General features: G+C 34.4%; 2 protein-coding genes across 2 annotated transcripts; one reads left to right on the forward strand and one right to left on the reverse strand.

The window, feature by feature from the left end:
* Positions 1-7,327: 7,327 nt before the first annotated feature.
* LOC145591901 (uncharacterized) lies at positions 7,328-9,404 on the forward strand. Its single transcript, XM_081648384.1, has 6 exons — positions 7,328-7,411; positions 7,497-7,586; positions 7,801-7,909; positions 8,126-8,299; positions 8,473-8,681; positions 8,769-9,404. Exons 1-6 carry the CDS (start codon positions 7,328-7,330, stop codon positions 9,135-9,137), a joined length of 1,035 nt encoding a protein of 344 aa, XP_081504510.1. The 3' UTR covers positions 9,138-9,404.
* Positions 9,405-11,823: 2,419 nt separating this feature from the next.
* Positions 11,824-13,650, reverse strand: LOC145591564 (CBL-interacting serine/threonine-protein kinase 4-like). The gene has a single exon (XM_081648052.1). The coding sequence runs from the start codon at positions 13,598-13,600 to the stop codon at positions 12,188-12,190; it is 1,413 nt and encodes a 470-aa protein (XP_081504178.1). The 5' UTR covers positions 13,601-13,650; the 3' UTR covers positions 11,824-12,187.
* Positions 13,651-17,242: the final 3,592 nt, after the last annotated feature.

The following is a 17,242-nucleotide window of genomic DNA, read 5'->3' on the forward strand; positions in this document are numbered from 1 at the left end:
TAATTATTATGATTAATAAATATTAATTATTATTAATATTAATAATTATTATAATTATTTAAAATAATAAATTATTATCATCAAAATATTAATTATTATTATTATTATTTGAAAATAGAGCAGAGCAGATTTCTTTTAAGCAGAGCAGAACAGATTTGATCTGAGTAGAGCAAAGCAGAGCTGGGCTCAGCAGCAGAGCACCTCTAAAGAACGGGGCCTTAAAGATTAAAGTCTGATCATGTTCGACAACAACAATAACAAAATTACTCTCATTGACATGACATGAACTATGACATAATTAGGTTATTTTCTCTTTGTCCCATTTAGATAATATTCGAAAAAAAATAATTTTAGTTTGATAAAATAATTATTGTTTAACAAAAATAACTTCAGTTTCGAAAAAAAGTAAATAAAGTTTAATCATTGAAAATCAGTAACTTTATCGAATCAAAAAAAGTCATGTTCAATTCACCTTAAAAACAAATATTTAGTAAAATAATTTCAGTTTAGTAAAAATAATTTCACTTGGTTTCAAAAAAAATAAATTCAATTTAGTAAAAATTAGAGAGAATCAGTAAAAAATAATTTTAATTAATTAGAATTAATTTTACTTCAGTAAAATTAGTTTCAATTCAGCAAAAAAAAAATTCAAGTTCGTAAAATTTCAATTCAGTTAAAATAATTTCAGTTCAGCTAAAATAAGGTGAACTTAACAACGCCTAAGTTTCAATTAGTGAAAATAATTCTAGTTCAGCAAAAATAATTTAAGTTTAGTAAAAATAAGGTTAAGAGAGTAGGGTCTTACCCTTAATAAGGTTTCACCTTAGTTTTGTTGATCTAAAATTATAATTATATTTGAGTTATAATTTTAGATATAATATTATTCTAAAATTATATTTACTTAAATATAATTATTTTTGCGAGATTGAAATTATTTTTACAAAACTTAAAATATTTTTTACTGAACTAAATTATTTTTAATGAACTTAAATCATTTTTAATGAATCTTATTGGAATGAAGTGAAGAGAACAAGTTCGGACAATAATGAACTTAAGTCAATAATGAATCTTATTTGAATGAGTACGTTGCATTGTTACGTGCATCCAATAGGGGGGGGGGGGGGTTCATTTAAGAGAAGCTCATGTTTTACTTAACCATTAAATTAAATTATTTTAATTTAACTAAAATTAATTTTTACTGAAATTGAATAATTTTTACTTAATTGAAATTATTTTACTTAATTAATTCAATTTATAAGGAGTACTAAATATTTTTTTTTAATGAAGTGGAGATAACATTTCTTTCCAAAATTAAAAAAATACTCCCTCCGTTTTTTTTTATTTGCATCACTTTTCTTTTATGGGTGTTTTTTTTTTAAATGCATCACTTCTATATTTGGTAACTTTATATTATATTTTATCATTTCTCTCTTTTACTTTAAACCCCACTCAAATTATTTTTTCATTTCTCTCTCTTTCATGGTCCCCCACTTAAATAATAAAAATATCAATCTTCTCTCACATACCTTCTCTTTCATGGTCACCATCTTACTTTTATTATAATAATTTATTCACCCACTTACAATATTTTATTACTCTCCTAAAACTTTGTGCATTCTCAAGTAATGCAAATAAAAAATAAAAAATAAAAAAACGGAGGGAGTATAAACAAAAACAAAAAAGAAGTTGAAGGTATCATGGCCATAAGTTTTTCATGTGATGAAAATATTATTGGGCCCTAATATATATGTTTATCCGAAATCTTGTTAATGGCACTGCATAAAAGGAGTATTATGTTGACTCAATTTGCTCACTTACTTAGTTTAGATTATCTCATGTAACCATGCAATGCTTTAGAGTTCCTCTCAGCAGCTATGTATCTGAAATTTCAGCAAGCCAACTGCATTAGCACAAAAAAAAGGCAGTAACCAAAATAATTACAAGTAAATTACAATAATGCACCTGATGGTTACACAAACTAAGAACACTTATATATACACATAAATTTATGAGACAGATTATGAACTATGAAGTGTCTTGAAAACCTCCTCCAATTCCAACAAACTACACACACATACATACATGTACATGTAAAATTATTCAACATAGATTATGTAGTGCCTTAGAAACCTCTTCCATGAGTTCCATCAATACCATCATATACCAGTATACCACACACGCACATGGACATATAAATTTAATTAAAATAGATTATGAAGTGCCTCAGAAACCTCCTGCAATATCAACACAAACTCCACAAACATACATGTACATGTAAATCTATACTACATAAATTATGGCATTAAGCAGTGCCTTGAAATTTTGAAAACCTCCTACATTACTCTTATTTTGTATATGCTCTTATTTTGTAGAGTATATTTTTGCTATTCTAATTCACACACGTACAACTATATATGCTCTAGACTTTTTTTTTTTTTTTTTTAAAATTCCAAATGAGGCTACAATAACCAAGGAAAGGAAAATTCAAACAAGCAAAAACAAAAAAACTAAAAGAAAACAGAAAGTTAAACACCTAATTACGGAGAAATAATAAAACTCTTTCATGGTACCAGAGCAGGTTGTTCCTTCCATCTATTTTCTTTTCCTCCCCACATTATTCCTATGGCTGCCAACACCATTTCTTATGATGTTGAACCTTTTTTTTTTTTTTTGAAACCATGATGTTGAACCTAATTGTGCTATAATTGTTGCCAACCTCGCTAATATTATTAAACTCAGTTCAACCAATTATTTATCCAATAAAAAAAAATATGTTCATTGTAACATGTTATCCAATGTTTTTTATCCTCCACCAGTGAAAGAAAAATATGAGAAAAAATATTTATATACATAATAAAAATATAAAATGTTTATAAAAAGCTATGACTTTTACTCATGTTATGAATATCAAAAATCCAATTTTTAGAAGTTTTATATTAAATTTCAAGTGTATTTAGAGGCTATAAAGGAGAAAAAAGATATGATATTATTTGTGATATACGAAGTACAATATTATATATACAATGATCACGTTGTTACTAAAATAGTAAAATTTTCCAAATATATATGGAGTTTACAAAGTTTCATATGTGGCTAGCCACACTGTGTGGCTGAGATTACTTGGTCAAGGGTTAATTACTCGGTCGGTTAGGGGTTACTTGGTCAAGAGTTACTTGGTTGATCAAGGGTTACTTGGTCAAGGGTCACTTAGTTAGTTTGGGTTACTCTGTCAAGGATTACTCGCTTGTCAAGGGTTACTCATGCTTTAGTGTGTGTCAACTGGCCACACAAAAAAAGTGATGTATTGAGTTAGTGGACAAAGTTTAATCATTTTTAAAATGAGGTGGTCAGTGACTCAAGTAGAGATGAGAATATATATATATAGGTATTGATTTTCAGTTCAATGAGTTGAATTATATTTAAAAACTTTACATTCAATTTAAGAATAAAAAAATTATTTTAAAACACAAATTTTTATATGTGGCTGGCCACACAGTCTGGCTGGGGTTACTCGAGTTACTCAGTCAGAGGTTACTCGAGTTACACAATCTGGGGTTACTTGAGGGGTTCGACCAGGGGTTACTCTGTTAGGGGTTATATACTCGAAGGGTTACTCTGTTAGGGGTTATATACTCGAGGGATTACTCAGTCAGGGATTACTTGAGGGGTTACTCGAGGGTTTATCCAGTCAAGAATTATTTGAGGGGTTCGGTCAGGGGTTACTCAATTAGAGGTTACTTGAGGGGTTATTCGGTCATGAGTTACTCGAGGGTTTACTCAATCGGGGGTTTGATCAGGGGTTAATCGATTAAAGATTACTTGAGGGGTTACTCTGTCAGAAGTTACGCGGTCAAGGGTTACTTGATGGGTTCAATCATGGGTTATTTGAGGGGTTCGGTCAGGGGTAACTCTATTAGGGGTTATATATTTGAGGGGTTACTTGGTTAGGGATTACTTATGGGGTTATTTAAGGGGTTCGGTTAGGGGTTACTTTATCAGGGGTTATATACTTGAGGGATTCGGTCAGGGGTTACTCAATTAGAGGTTACTTGAGGGGTTAATCGGTCAGGAGTTACTTGAGGGGTTGCTCGAGGGTTTACTCAATCAGGATTTCAATCAGGGGTTAATCGGTTAAAGGTTACTTGAGGGGTTACTCAGTCAAAAGTTACGCGGTCAGAGGTTACTTAAGGGGTTCGGTCATGGGTTATTTGAAGGGTTCGGTCAGGGGTTACTCTATCAGGGTTATATACTTGAGGGGTTACTCAGTCAGGGATTACTTAAGGGGTTATTTGAGGGGTTCGGTTAGGGGTTACTTTATCAAGGGTTATATAATTGAGGGGTTCGGTCAGGGGTTATTCAATTAGAGGTTACTTGAGGGGTTACTCGGTCAGGAGTTACTTGAGGGTTTACTCGGTAAGGAATTCGATAGGGGTTAATCGGTTAAAGATTACTTGAAGGGTTACTCGGTCAGAAGTTACGCGGTCAGGGGTTACTTGAGGGGTTCGGTCATGGTTATTTGAGGGGTTTGGTCAGGGATTACTTTATCAGGGGTTACTCGGTCAGGGATTACTTAAGGGGTTACTCTGTTAGGGGTTATATACTTGAGGGGTTACTCGGTCAGACAGTCAGGGATTACTTGAGGGGTTACTTTATCCGATCAAGGGTTACTTGAGGGGTTCTCTCAAGGGTTACTTAAGGGGTTCAGTCAAGGGTTACTCAGTTAGAGGTTTCTTGAGGGGTTACGCGGTCAGGGGTTACTTGAGGGGTTCGGTCATGGTTATTTGAGGGGTTTGGTCAGGGATTACTTTATCAGGGGTTACTCGGTCAGGGATTACTTAAGGGGTTACTTTGTTAGGGGTTATATACTTGAGGGGTTACTCGGTCAGACAGTCAGGGATTACTTGAGGGGTTACTTTATCCGATCAAGGGTTACTTGAGGGGTTCTCTCAAGGGTTACTTAAGGGGTTCAGTCAAGGGTTACTCAGTTAGAGGTTTCTTGAGGGGTTACTCGGTCAGGGGTTACTTGAGTGGTTACTCAAGAGTTTACTCGGTCAAGGGTTAATCGGTCAACGGTTACGTGAGGGGTTACTCGATCAAGAGTAACTCGAGTAACCCGGCCACATAGAAAAATCCCCAATTTTAAAGTAGTATATCATCATTTGAGAGGTGAAAAATGTATGATTAAGACACCTATGTAAGTAAATTCATTATTACTCAATAAATCGTTTTATCTTAAAATTTTTGTTAAATGAATATAAGTATTAAGATTTGTAAGCCGTGCATCGCACGGGTAATATGCTAGTAAATTTAATTAAAATAGATTATGAAGTGCCTCAGAAACCTCCTGTAACACTAACATAAACTCCACAAACATACATGTACATGTAAATCTATACTACATAAATTGTGGCATTAAGCAGTGCCTTGAAATTTTGAAAACCTCCTCCATCACCATACAAACTACGTACATGTACTCAAAAATATTCAATATAGATTATGAAGTACGTACTTCAAAAACCTTGTTTATTATACCACAATATGTAATTAGGTATGAAATCATCAATGAAAAAAGCATGACAGGGTTAGACAACTAATGAACTAATAACATGTTACTAAAACATTGTTTAGAAATTTGGCACTATACAATTAATTAACTTTGATTATATGGCTAAATAAGGTATAAAATCCCAAAAATCAGCTCTAATAACACAAGTTTCCCGCCTATTTGACCAAACAAGTAAAAACTCTATTTGGCTTACTATGAACAACCGTTACAAATCTCAAATAACATTTTTCTAGAATCATATATTATCACACTATATAACTCTTCTTTTAGTACTTCTATTACATCACCCCTTAATAAGATTTTTCAAAGAAATTATAAAATTAAAGGATGAATTCCCCTGTATTTTAACTCTAATCAAAACATTAAACCCATAAAAGAAATATGAATCTTGATGTTGAAAAAATTCAATTGATTGATTTTTCTTCTGAGGATGATTTCCTCATTGATTCCGATTTCGATAACACCTTCGTTGATCTTCGATTATCAGGTAATCTTTTCTTTTTTAACTCATCAAATGAATGCATTCATTAATTTTCTTGCAAGAAGAATGAGTTCAAGTTGCTTGTCATGATGGCAAGAAGTAAGGTTTTATTTTTATTTAAATTTTGAAATTAACATTTTCCGTCCTCATTTCTGTCATGTAACATGTTTTATTGCATAATTGATTATCTTTCCTTTATTACATGATCTTAAAATTAATTACCCAATAATAAATTTTATGATTATTTTGGTCTTGCATGTTGATTAGTTAAATTCATTGTGAAAATTTTTATTTAACAGTGTCATTTGACACACAAAAGGAGCTAGTATGCAATTCCAAATCTAAGGTTTATCGAGGAACAAAAGATAAAGTACCGATCTTTGCTGAAAAAGAACGAAGAACTTTTCGACTAGAAAAGGAAAATGGTGATAAAGAATGCAATTCAAGAAAAAGTTTAGCTTGGGATCATGCTTTTTTAACAAGCCCTGGTATGTACATGCCTTTTTAATCTTACATGTTTACGATTTTTGTAACTTAAACGTGTGTACAATTGATTAATTAATCCTTTTTACTTTCGTGATTGTTGAAGGTTTTCTTGAACTCGAGGAATTGTGTCTTGTGAATAGCGGTTTCAAGAATCTTGAGGTATCATCTTCACTAGGAAATGAAGATAATGTGAAGAGGTGTGTTACGTGACTTTGAGTAACTTTTTAAACGTGTAAATGATCCCTTTGAATGCAAGTAGTAACTGTTTATTTGGAAATTTGCAGTAAAGTTTGCCAGGAAAGAAAATTAAGTCAGAAACTCGGAGTTGGATCTGGTGGAAAACAGAAATGTCAGTGTAAGTAGACGCTTACTCGTTACAGATGATGTATGAGTCGTATAACCTGTTCTGATGGACTAGTTTTGTGCTCTGCATGACTTTCGTTTATAAGTGAAATTGTGAAAGTATTTTTTAATCTCAGTACTGTATTCTGATTGTTACTTCTGTCCAATGAACTTATTATATCTGATAGATATTAATCGCGGTTCAAAGAAAGTAATCTTCCTTGCTTGTAGTTGCTTCCAAGTGATGGACTACTTTGTGCTCTGCATGGCTTTCGTTTTAAAGTGAAACTGTGAAAGCATTTTATTTTTTATTTTTATCTCAGCATTGTATTCTGATTGTTACTTCTGTCCAATGAACTTATTATGTCTGATAGATATTAATTGCGGTTCAAAGAAAGTAAACTTCCCTGCTTGTAGTTGCTTCCAACCATTACTTATTCTCTGTCACACTCATGATATTCTTTCTTATCGCGCTGTCTTTTCTCTTATGGCCTTTTACAGCATTGATGAAAACAAAATTTGCGTCTCCAAGCAAGGTAAGGTTTATCAGATAGTGTTATTGCTAGGAACATCTATATATGACTTGAGCATAAGTGCCTATTGCTTTTCTTGGACTTTCAGATGGTGTCGACACAAGGCTCCATACGACAACAGATGGCTGTTGGAAGATCAGAGATGACATCAAGATCAGCTGTTGCTAAATTACAATCTGTGAGTTGACTGACCACTTGTCAAATTACTGATTAGGTGCATCCAGGACCGTTGGACTGGAATATTTAGCTGAACTTTTTAAAAGCATCCAACTGAAAAGGTTGAGGCTGATAAAGACATTTTCTGCTGTAGCAAGATATTTATGACTATATGAACAAGTAGTAAAAATCTTGAAAGCATTATGACTAACTAAACTTAATTTGAATTGATTAAGAACATTATTAGCAGGAAAGAACCTTTAAAGTCCGTCAGAAGCAGGAGCCAGACTAGAGTCTCTAAGGTGAATGACAAAAAGCCACCTCTGCGAGCAATCAGCAGAAACGGTAAAACTGAAACTACAGAACTTATGTAGTGAATCTAACTTTATTTACTACTCCATCGGTCCCATATTATTTTGCGTACTTTCCCTGAGTCACAGGATCTGTTACTTGGCCTATCACTAGAATGCTAGTGCCAAACCTAATGCAAAGTACATGGAAAAGGAGTATTCATTTGGATTTGTTTATTTTCTGATACTGAATTAACCATAACTACTACAGGACATGGCATGGTGGCTCCCGAACAACCAGATTTAAGGAGCTCTAATTCTACAATATCCTCCCAATCTCTCTTGCCTTCATATGCTACTAATAGGTCGATTGATTATTCTCCAAGAAAAACTTCCATGGATAATTTACAGACTGCAAGCCTGCTGGAATCACAGGAGATGCAAGGTAGTTTCACAAATCAGATCTTTTTCCCATTAATAATTGTGCTAAACTGAACCTTTTGAGCTACTCTCGTATGTACACGAATCTAACAGGCCTTATTACTTACCATTTTGAATACTATATAGGACTATAAGTGAATGCATTGTTAATCTTATTCTTCTACTAATCTACTTCAGATGGTAGTATCACTTATGATATTAATGCTTCTCAAACAATGAACTTAGTAGGCCATCAGAACAATCATCAACTTCATTCTTGCACCAAACAAAGTCTTGGACAGGATGCTTCAAAACAGAATGACACTACAGAAGCAAAGAGAAGTCCCTTTTCTTCCAAGACTTCTAGTCTTCGTATGCCATCCCAAAAGATCGGCTTCTTTGACATGGTCAGTTTCTTTTAGACAACTCTTTAAGTTAATATATAGTTGGAAAAATCTGAAAGTGAGATTTATTAACAAGTTCTCTTCTTTTAGAAATTTCAGAAGCCAGATATTAAAAGGCATGATCAAGATGGTATGTCTAATAATAAAGGGCAAAGGAAGAAAGATGAGGCCTCCACCAAGAAGCAAACACATTCTCTAGGATTCGAGGAAAAGGAAAACATTTTCCACCCTGAGGATACTGTGATTGAGCTTGAACTAAAAAAAGGTTCCCTGTCAGCTTCTCAGGTGGTGGCTAACGGCTCCTCACCAAGTTCTGGTCAGTGCTCATCTACTTCCAAGAAAAGCCAGACTAAAGTTCACAGACCAGCACGGCAAAGTTTGTTCAGCCCAACTCCTCGCACTAAGACATCAACATCAATTCCCAAAGTTTCTCCATTGAAGAAAAGTGCTTTCTTTTAAACTGAGCAATCCCAAAGGAAATGTCCAAGAAGGTAGATAACTTAGATCTAGATTCACCTAAAAACTTGTTAGACGTTTTGAAAGACTCTCATTTAACTGTGGGTTGCTATCATAATGAGACAAACGAAGGCGAAAATTAATAGGCTGAGATGATGTTTACTTGTACCAAGGTGAAAATAGTCTTAATGAAAAGTTCGAGCATTGATCAGGTCGATTATGTAAAGCCAACAGGGCTAATCTATAGATAACGATTGTTGATTCGGATTTTGGTCCAGAGCATCTTCTTGTAATGATTCTTCTAGCCATAAGTATAATTTTGATATGTTTCCATTTTTTTCCCTTGACAAAGACTATTGCACATGTGGGTTCATGCATTATTTTTCCTAAAATGGGACCATTTCACATGGTTCAACAAAGCTTCAACTTGAAATTTATTTTAACAACACTTTGTCTTCACCTCCTCGGTGCCTGTTCATTGTTCATCATGACGAAGTTTATACAACATAGCCAGTGTCCTAGAACACCTTTGGCACCACAGAATTACATATTTTAAAAACCGTATGTTTAGGTCACTTTAGGAGCTTTTTCCTCTAATGCTCGCATCATTAGAGGTCTTTTTAAGCATAATTGTTGTATTGACTGAATTTTTTGTTTGTTTCGAGAGCACTAATTTGGCTTAATCAAAGGTCATAATCAAGAATACTGTGAGATATATAACTTTTTGTATTAACCAAAAATAAGACACCTGAATGGTGCTTAGCCTTTGATGAATAATAACCGAAGAGTATAATCCAATCTTTGGCAGAATAAATAACATTGACAGGAACAGACCAAATAATAATTTGGGGGTAATTTCCTTTTACTTGGAATTTTTCCATTGTAGTTACCAAATCAAACACAACTTAATACATAATACATGTTCCAGGATAATCTCTAATGACAGAGAATATTCACTCTTATGATGGAGTCAATTGTGATGAAAGTGCAGCAACTGATACATCAGTCCACTTAGACTTACGAAAGAACTTACACCCAGAATCAGAAAACTCTTCAACACATATAAAATATAACAGTGTAGGAAAGAAAGAGAGGAATTACGAAAAATCAGAAACTACAATCAGATAAGCTGCACTGATTTAAGACATGTAATTCGAAAACTTGGTTAGCCTAACTAACTCCCAAGTCCCAACTGGTCTTACAAACATTCCAGGTTTAAATTGATGTAGCTTTATACTGACATTCTGACTGCTGTAATACTAGGAAATATAACATTGATGTGATATAAAAAGTCTTCCTTTGTTACTTATTAGGGTAGATTAAAAACATCAAACTGTTCAATACTTAAATCAGTTACATTAACTTGCCTTGCACTAATGTACTCAAACTCGATGAATACAATCTTTATAAATGGCACAAGGAAGCCTTGATAACTCATAACATAGCTACATAATAGGGACACTCTGCGGCTACCTAGCATGAAGCATCAGTATGTACTGAAACTATTACTATAAAGAACGACAATTCTTTAATGATAACCGACGTTTAGAAATGGAAATCAATTTTCTGAAGCGTAGTAAATGTATTAAAACCCATAGGTACACATGTACTCCTACAGAAATTTCGGTGAAGAACTTTCAGAAGAAGAAATCTCATATCATCATGTTCTCACAATACAACTTACCAAAAACCAATAGTCAAAATTACTTGCAGTTACTATAAGTTTGGGTAAGAAAATCACAAAACACCAGCAAATTCAGTAAGGTTACAATTCATGAACCAGTATGAGCGTATGCTTGCTGACATATAAACAAAATGGACTTACATTTTCCTTGATGAAGTTCAAATAACTATCATTGGGCACAATAACTATCATTGGGCACACAAGTACAATATCTGATAGCAGAGTTGGGCTGTTTAGCTCCAATACCCCTGCATTAAAAGCTCTTAGTTTAAGTTCTCATAAAAACCTGTTTCACCACATATAACAACAGGAAAGAAGAGAGAAATTACGAAACATCAGACAACTTTAGTCAGCTGCACAGATGTAAGACGTGTAATTTGAAAACTCGATTAGACAAGCAAGCTAACTCCCAACTAAGCTTACAAACATTCCGGGTTCAAATGGTCAAATGGATGTAGCTTCATACAAACAAGTTGGACTTATTAATTGTAATTGCACAAAATAAACAAAAACATCAGCAGATGTAATACATGGCTATCAAGAAAAGAAGGATATACTAATACATGTAATCTCAACTTGTTCTATATTGTACATATACCACATCAACAGACGGCCCACCATTTTATCTATGACTCTTTCATCATTAATAGTTTACTCCAATAATTTCTTCATTTGAGTATCTAGACAATGACAGAAAAATATATAAACTCACTCTGCCTGAGATTAACTATCAGTAATGTGACAACTAATTCTCAACAGAACGAAGTAACAAACAGAACATATAAATAAAATTTTCCATATATATTTGTTAAAAATATATTACAAGGGAGATAAAAAAAGGTCGAAATCTTTACAATGTACAGGCACTAAATCAAGCTAGTCATGGCTAATTTTCTTAGCATCTTCTTTTTTATGGACCTTAAAAGCATCACTAACATGGTTGATGATTCATAATTCTGAAGGGAAACCCCTAATAACCCCTATCTAAAAAGTTTAACACAGACAAATCAAAATTCCAGTTTACTAACACCATGAACAAAATCTACAATCAGCTGTCTGTGTATAATCTAATTTAGCTCTCTTCTTTATAGAAAAGAAACTAAGCTCATCATCATAACTAAGTTCTTTTCCTGGGGTGTTCATCTGTACAAGAAATTTTCACCATCAATATCATCTTGGAAGATATAATAATCATTGTATCATCATATCGATTCGATCATGGTTTCATATACGACTCGAAAGCTCAATCATCTTCCTGTTTTCCAAATAATCCAGTTGATTTTGGCGAAAATTTTCCATCCCCTATGATCAACCATGTGTTCTTGTTAATTTTTTTTTTTTTTTTTTTTTTTGGGTAAGCTCACATTATTTATTGGTGCCATGACACAACAATATCACCAAGACCTGACTTCAACTGCTCCCAATGAACTTCTTCTTGATCCCAACCCACTCCACCACCATCCACAACCTTCATCTCCACCACGACCAGCTCGGCAGCCACCTCGGACACCGTCACGGACAAAACAAACCTCCCTTTCCCTAACCATACACTAAAATTCCCACAACAATTCTCTCTTTTCTCAACCTCATACCCCAAACTCTCCCCTACACCCACCACCTTCTCCACCACCACCGCCTTCGGCTCCCTCGACGTAAACCTCTTTTCTCTCCTTCCTTCTGAGTAATCCTGATCAAACATCCCAGACAAATTCAACCCCGATGACATGGTTATAATCTCGAAAGCATTCATACTTTCGCCACACCTCGCTCGATCACCATTGTTACCTGCTGAATCCGACATAGTATTACACCTCTCCAATAACAACATTTTCTTATACTTCTTCTCCTCCAATGAAGCCATATCTCCAAGGCTAACACTCCTTGGGTATAACATTCCATGATTCTTAAACCAAGAATCATTCGGAATGTCATCAATGCTCAGCCGGCTCTTCGGAATCGGATCGAGGAGCCGGCTGATCAACCCCCTCGCGGGTTTCGAAACCCACGAGGGAAACCTGTACTCCTTCCTATGCATCTTCCGATACATCATAACCAAATTCCCATCATCAAATGGCAAATATCCTGTCAACATAACAAACAATATAACACCACATGACCAAGCATCCGCCTTCGACCCATCGTATCCATTCCGAGTCCTCCCAACAATCTCCGGCGCTGCGAAAGCCGGGGTTCCGCAAGACGTTTGCAACATCATTTTCTCCTTTGATACAGCCACTGCGCTTTCGGCCACGGCTGAAAGCCCGAAGTCCGAAACCTTAATATTCCCCTCTTCATCAAGAAGAAGATTCTGCGGCTTTACATCTCGATGCGCAACACCGTTCTGGTGGCAATAATGGAGAGCGGAAACAAGCTGATGAAAATACTTCCGCGCTAACGGCTCGGGAAACCGATGATCAGCGCGGCGCGAAAGCTTTCCGAATAAATCACCGCCCTTAGCGAGCTCCATAACCAAATAAATTTTAGATTTCGATGCCAAAACTTCATGGATCTTGAGGATGTTAGGATGGTTAAGCCTCCGCATCGCGGCGACCTCGCCAACGATGCGAGGCTCCATGGAAGGATGAGTTTTAGATTTATCGATAACCTTGATAGCAACGGGTTGATTGGTGGTCAAAGATCGAGCATGGTAAACCTTGGCAAAGCTACCCTTGCCGAGGAGTTTACCGGATTGGTATCTACCGAGGATGGTTTTAGCGGCGTTAGATGATGAAGAAGGTGGAGAAGAAGAGGATGAAGGGGGTTCTGCAACCGCTGCCGCCATTGAAAGAGGAGGAAGCGGAGGAGAGAGAAAATTAAAATAAAAAAAAAAAGGGGGGGGGGGTGAAAGGAAAGGACCGGCGAAACCAGGTAAACAAAATTGGGTGAAGGCACGGACAAATGTTGAGTGATTGAGGGTAAGGGTTTTATAAGGGACTTTGGTGAGTCATTTTCTTAATAAATTGACAATTTTTATTTTATTTTTTTTTATTTCTTGATAGTTTTTTTATGTTGGTTTGTTGTTTGAATTACCTGAAAAGTCCTTTTGGAATTTTTTTGTTGTGGTTTTAATAAAGGAAATTAGTATAAAATGGTGTTTTGTGTTTGATAAGAGAGATGTAGGGGATTGTATATATTGGATTTTTGGGGTTGAAGTTGGATTTTGAATGAAATTATGAATGGAGAGAAATCAAGAAAAATGGGGTGATGTATGGAAATAAATCAAGACATCTAGATTTGTTATTTCGGAGTGATATTTTGGAGTTGGAATTTGAATGAAAGGAAAGAAATCAAGAAATATGAGGTGATGTATGGAAATAAATCATGACATGTAGATTTGTTATTTGGGGATATTTTTGCTTATTATTAGGAGGTTGATTCAACTCTATAATCTGTGGGCTAAAATTTATTTGAAATGACTGTTAATTAAACTTAGAATGATTAAAAACCTCACATGAAAATCCAAGTTGAGATAGTTGTTTAATTTTTTTTAATGACATTGAATAAAGTAAATACAAGTAGCTTTATGAGAAAATTTGAATTGAAAACGCAATAAAAAAATTATAAATTGGATTAAGTGAGCTATTTACTATTTAGACTCTAAATTAACAAAAGAGGAACAAAAAAAAGGAAATGAAAGGAAAGAAAGCAATCCCCTATTCTCCCTATTATGCATGATTTGGTTCACAATCTGTTTTGTCTCAACTTATATGGCTACATTCATGTTCGTTATAAAAGATAATTTATTTAGTTTTTTTAAATTGCGAACGTTGTCTTTTTTTAGAACCAAAGGAACAGTGTAAAATTTATTCGAAAAAATTGGGTAAGTCGGACTCATGATGAGTCCTGACATATGACAAAAATAATCTAATATCTAGCATTAATAATCTAATATTTGACATTAATAATCTAATATTTGACATTAATTGACATTAGATTATTATATTATTAATGTCGGACATTAGATTTCATATATTAGAATATTATTATCAGATATTATAATATTATTGTCAGATATATTGGACTTACAGTGAGTCCAATCTGGTCTCACGCAAAAGCTTCTTAAATTTATTTTGTCAAAAATATAGGTCATTAAATAATATAACTAATTTTAAAAAAAAAATTATTTTTAATCATATTCTTATTTAAATCTAACGCCGTAACTCACAATTATACGAATAACAAACATATATACTATCTCTATTTCTTATTATTTGTAACAAAATGGTCTGGTATTATTTTTGATACATAAAGAATTTCTTTATTGCAAATTATAATTAAGAAACAGAGGTAGTATTTTTTATTTTTTTTTTTGAAAAGAAGGAGGGCATTAATTAATAATCAAAGATTGTGCAAAGTTTGTTTGGCTTCCCATAGGATAGCCCAAAATTACAACATGTGGATTTTCATCCCGATAAATATTACTAAAGTCATTGTCTAAAGCATTAATACATACTTCCTCTGTTCTATTAATATTGCAACAATGGACTTTTTACACTATTCATCACTCTTGTTTGACCATAAAATATGATTTATATGTTAAGCAAAATATAATCATGTGGGATCTTGTTGGATTCGTCTCATAAAATGCTTTCACAATATCAACTTTTTATAATTTTTACTCTTACACAATTATAGATATTTAACATATAAAATATGCTTTGGGATGCGTAATTTCATCCTTGTTGCAATATTAACTAAACAGAGGAAGTATACTAGGAGGAGCATTTATATTACAAATTTGGTTCAAAAGGTTTAAATTTCCGCGGTCTCTTGCATCTTCCGCCAGGATGTTTGCCACCTTATTCTTCCCTCTTTCTCCAAAGTAAAGCTTCACATCAGTTAGCTCCTGAAGCTGCAGCCTGTAATCATTCAATTTTGGAGTTAGCATAATACTTATGTTGTCACAAATTCAGTTCGTCCACCAGATACTTGCGGTCTGTTTCAATGCAACACTTTTACAATCCTTGATCTTTAATTCAGCCAATTGCTAGCAAGATTGCTTGTAACTCAGCATCTTTAGATGATGCAGAATAGCCTTTCCATTGAAAGCCTCCTTCCAGAGACCATTTTTATCCCTACAGACTCCTGCACAGCCAGTTTCTTTGGAATGGTTGACAAAGGATGCATCAACATTGATTTTTAAAAGGACTGAGGGGGGATCCCAAGCAGCTAGGATGGGCTATATTCTAGTTGAATGATGATATTTTGAGGAGAAGAACCATTCAATAGTTGCCCATATGCACTAGGATGTAGATCTTTGTACTGGGATGTTTGCTTTGGAGAAGATCTATTGATTTCTCCTCTTCCAAATTTTCCATAAAGCAAAATTGAAGATGACATTCCGTGGCAGGTTGTTGTGGCTTGGCTGGCTATGTTTAAGATTTCTTAGAATCCATGTCTGTAGAGATTCATGCATGATTCTGGAGTAGGTGGAGGGAACATATATTTCTTCCTAGAATTCAATAGCTCTAGTATAATAGTAAAAGTTGTGATCTATGTGTTCAAGTGAAGAAGGGCTAAAGGTGCAAATACTTGAGTTGCTAATTTTCTTGAAGAACATGTTATCAGATGTAGAAAGTCTATCCCAAACTAATTGTCAAATTAACACTATTATTTTAGGGTAAGTGTTAGCACTCCAAATACTGTTCCAATCCCAGGATTTGTGTAGAGATATGTGATGCTGCTGATTTCTATCACAAACCACCCAGTTTTTTGCCATAATGTTGTCAAACTTTCCCTTTTTTTTTTGTCCAACTAATGAAATTAAAGTCACTATTGTTGGTAACAAGGTATTGTCAATCCTTGAGAAAACATCGGCAAGGAGTTGAAATTGTATTGCCTCCTCCAAATCATTTTTGGAGCGAATTGGAAGGGAGCTTAAGCATTGGATGTGTGATTGGTTTGGTAAGGGACCTACTAAAAGGCTCCTCATTGTACAAGCTTGTAACCACTTGTCATACTCGAAGTTCGTTGATACTGTTACCATTTCCTGGTTCCCATTTAAGGTAGTGTCTAAATAGATCCCAGCCCCTTCCTACAACACTCCATATGTGAGAACCTCTATTGAAAGGGGTTAGATTTTTTTTTTACATATTTTTCAAAAGAAGTTTACCAGCCTAGTTGGTTTTTGATTCCACCATCCAGCAAAGCCTAGCAAGCCTAATTTGGTTCAGTAGTTCCCCATGATTCAGAAAACCCAAGTTTACCTTATCTTTGTCTTGACAAACATTCTCCCATGATATCCAAGTGACTTTCTTTGTTTCTGAGTTACCTCTCGGCCCCAAAGAAAATTTCAGCAAATAGAGGCCTTGTTTGGCAATTGGCTACCGGATGTTGGTTGTCAGCTGGTTTGACTGGCTAATTGTATTGGTTTTTTTGTTGGCTGTTTGACTTTTTATTAGTCTAAAAACATGTTTGGTAAAAT

Source organism: Chenopodium album, chromosome 18, assembly GCF_948465745.1.
Source record: "Chenopodium album chromosome 18, dcCheAlbu1.1, whole genome shotgun sequence".
Taxonomy (NCBI): domain Eukaryota; kingdom Viridiplantae; phylum Streptophyta; class Magnoliopsida; order Caryophyllales; family Amaranthaceae; genus Chenopodium; species Chenopodium album.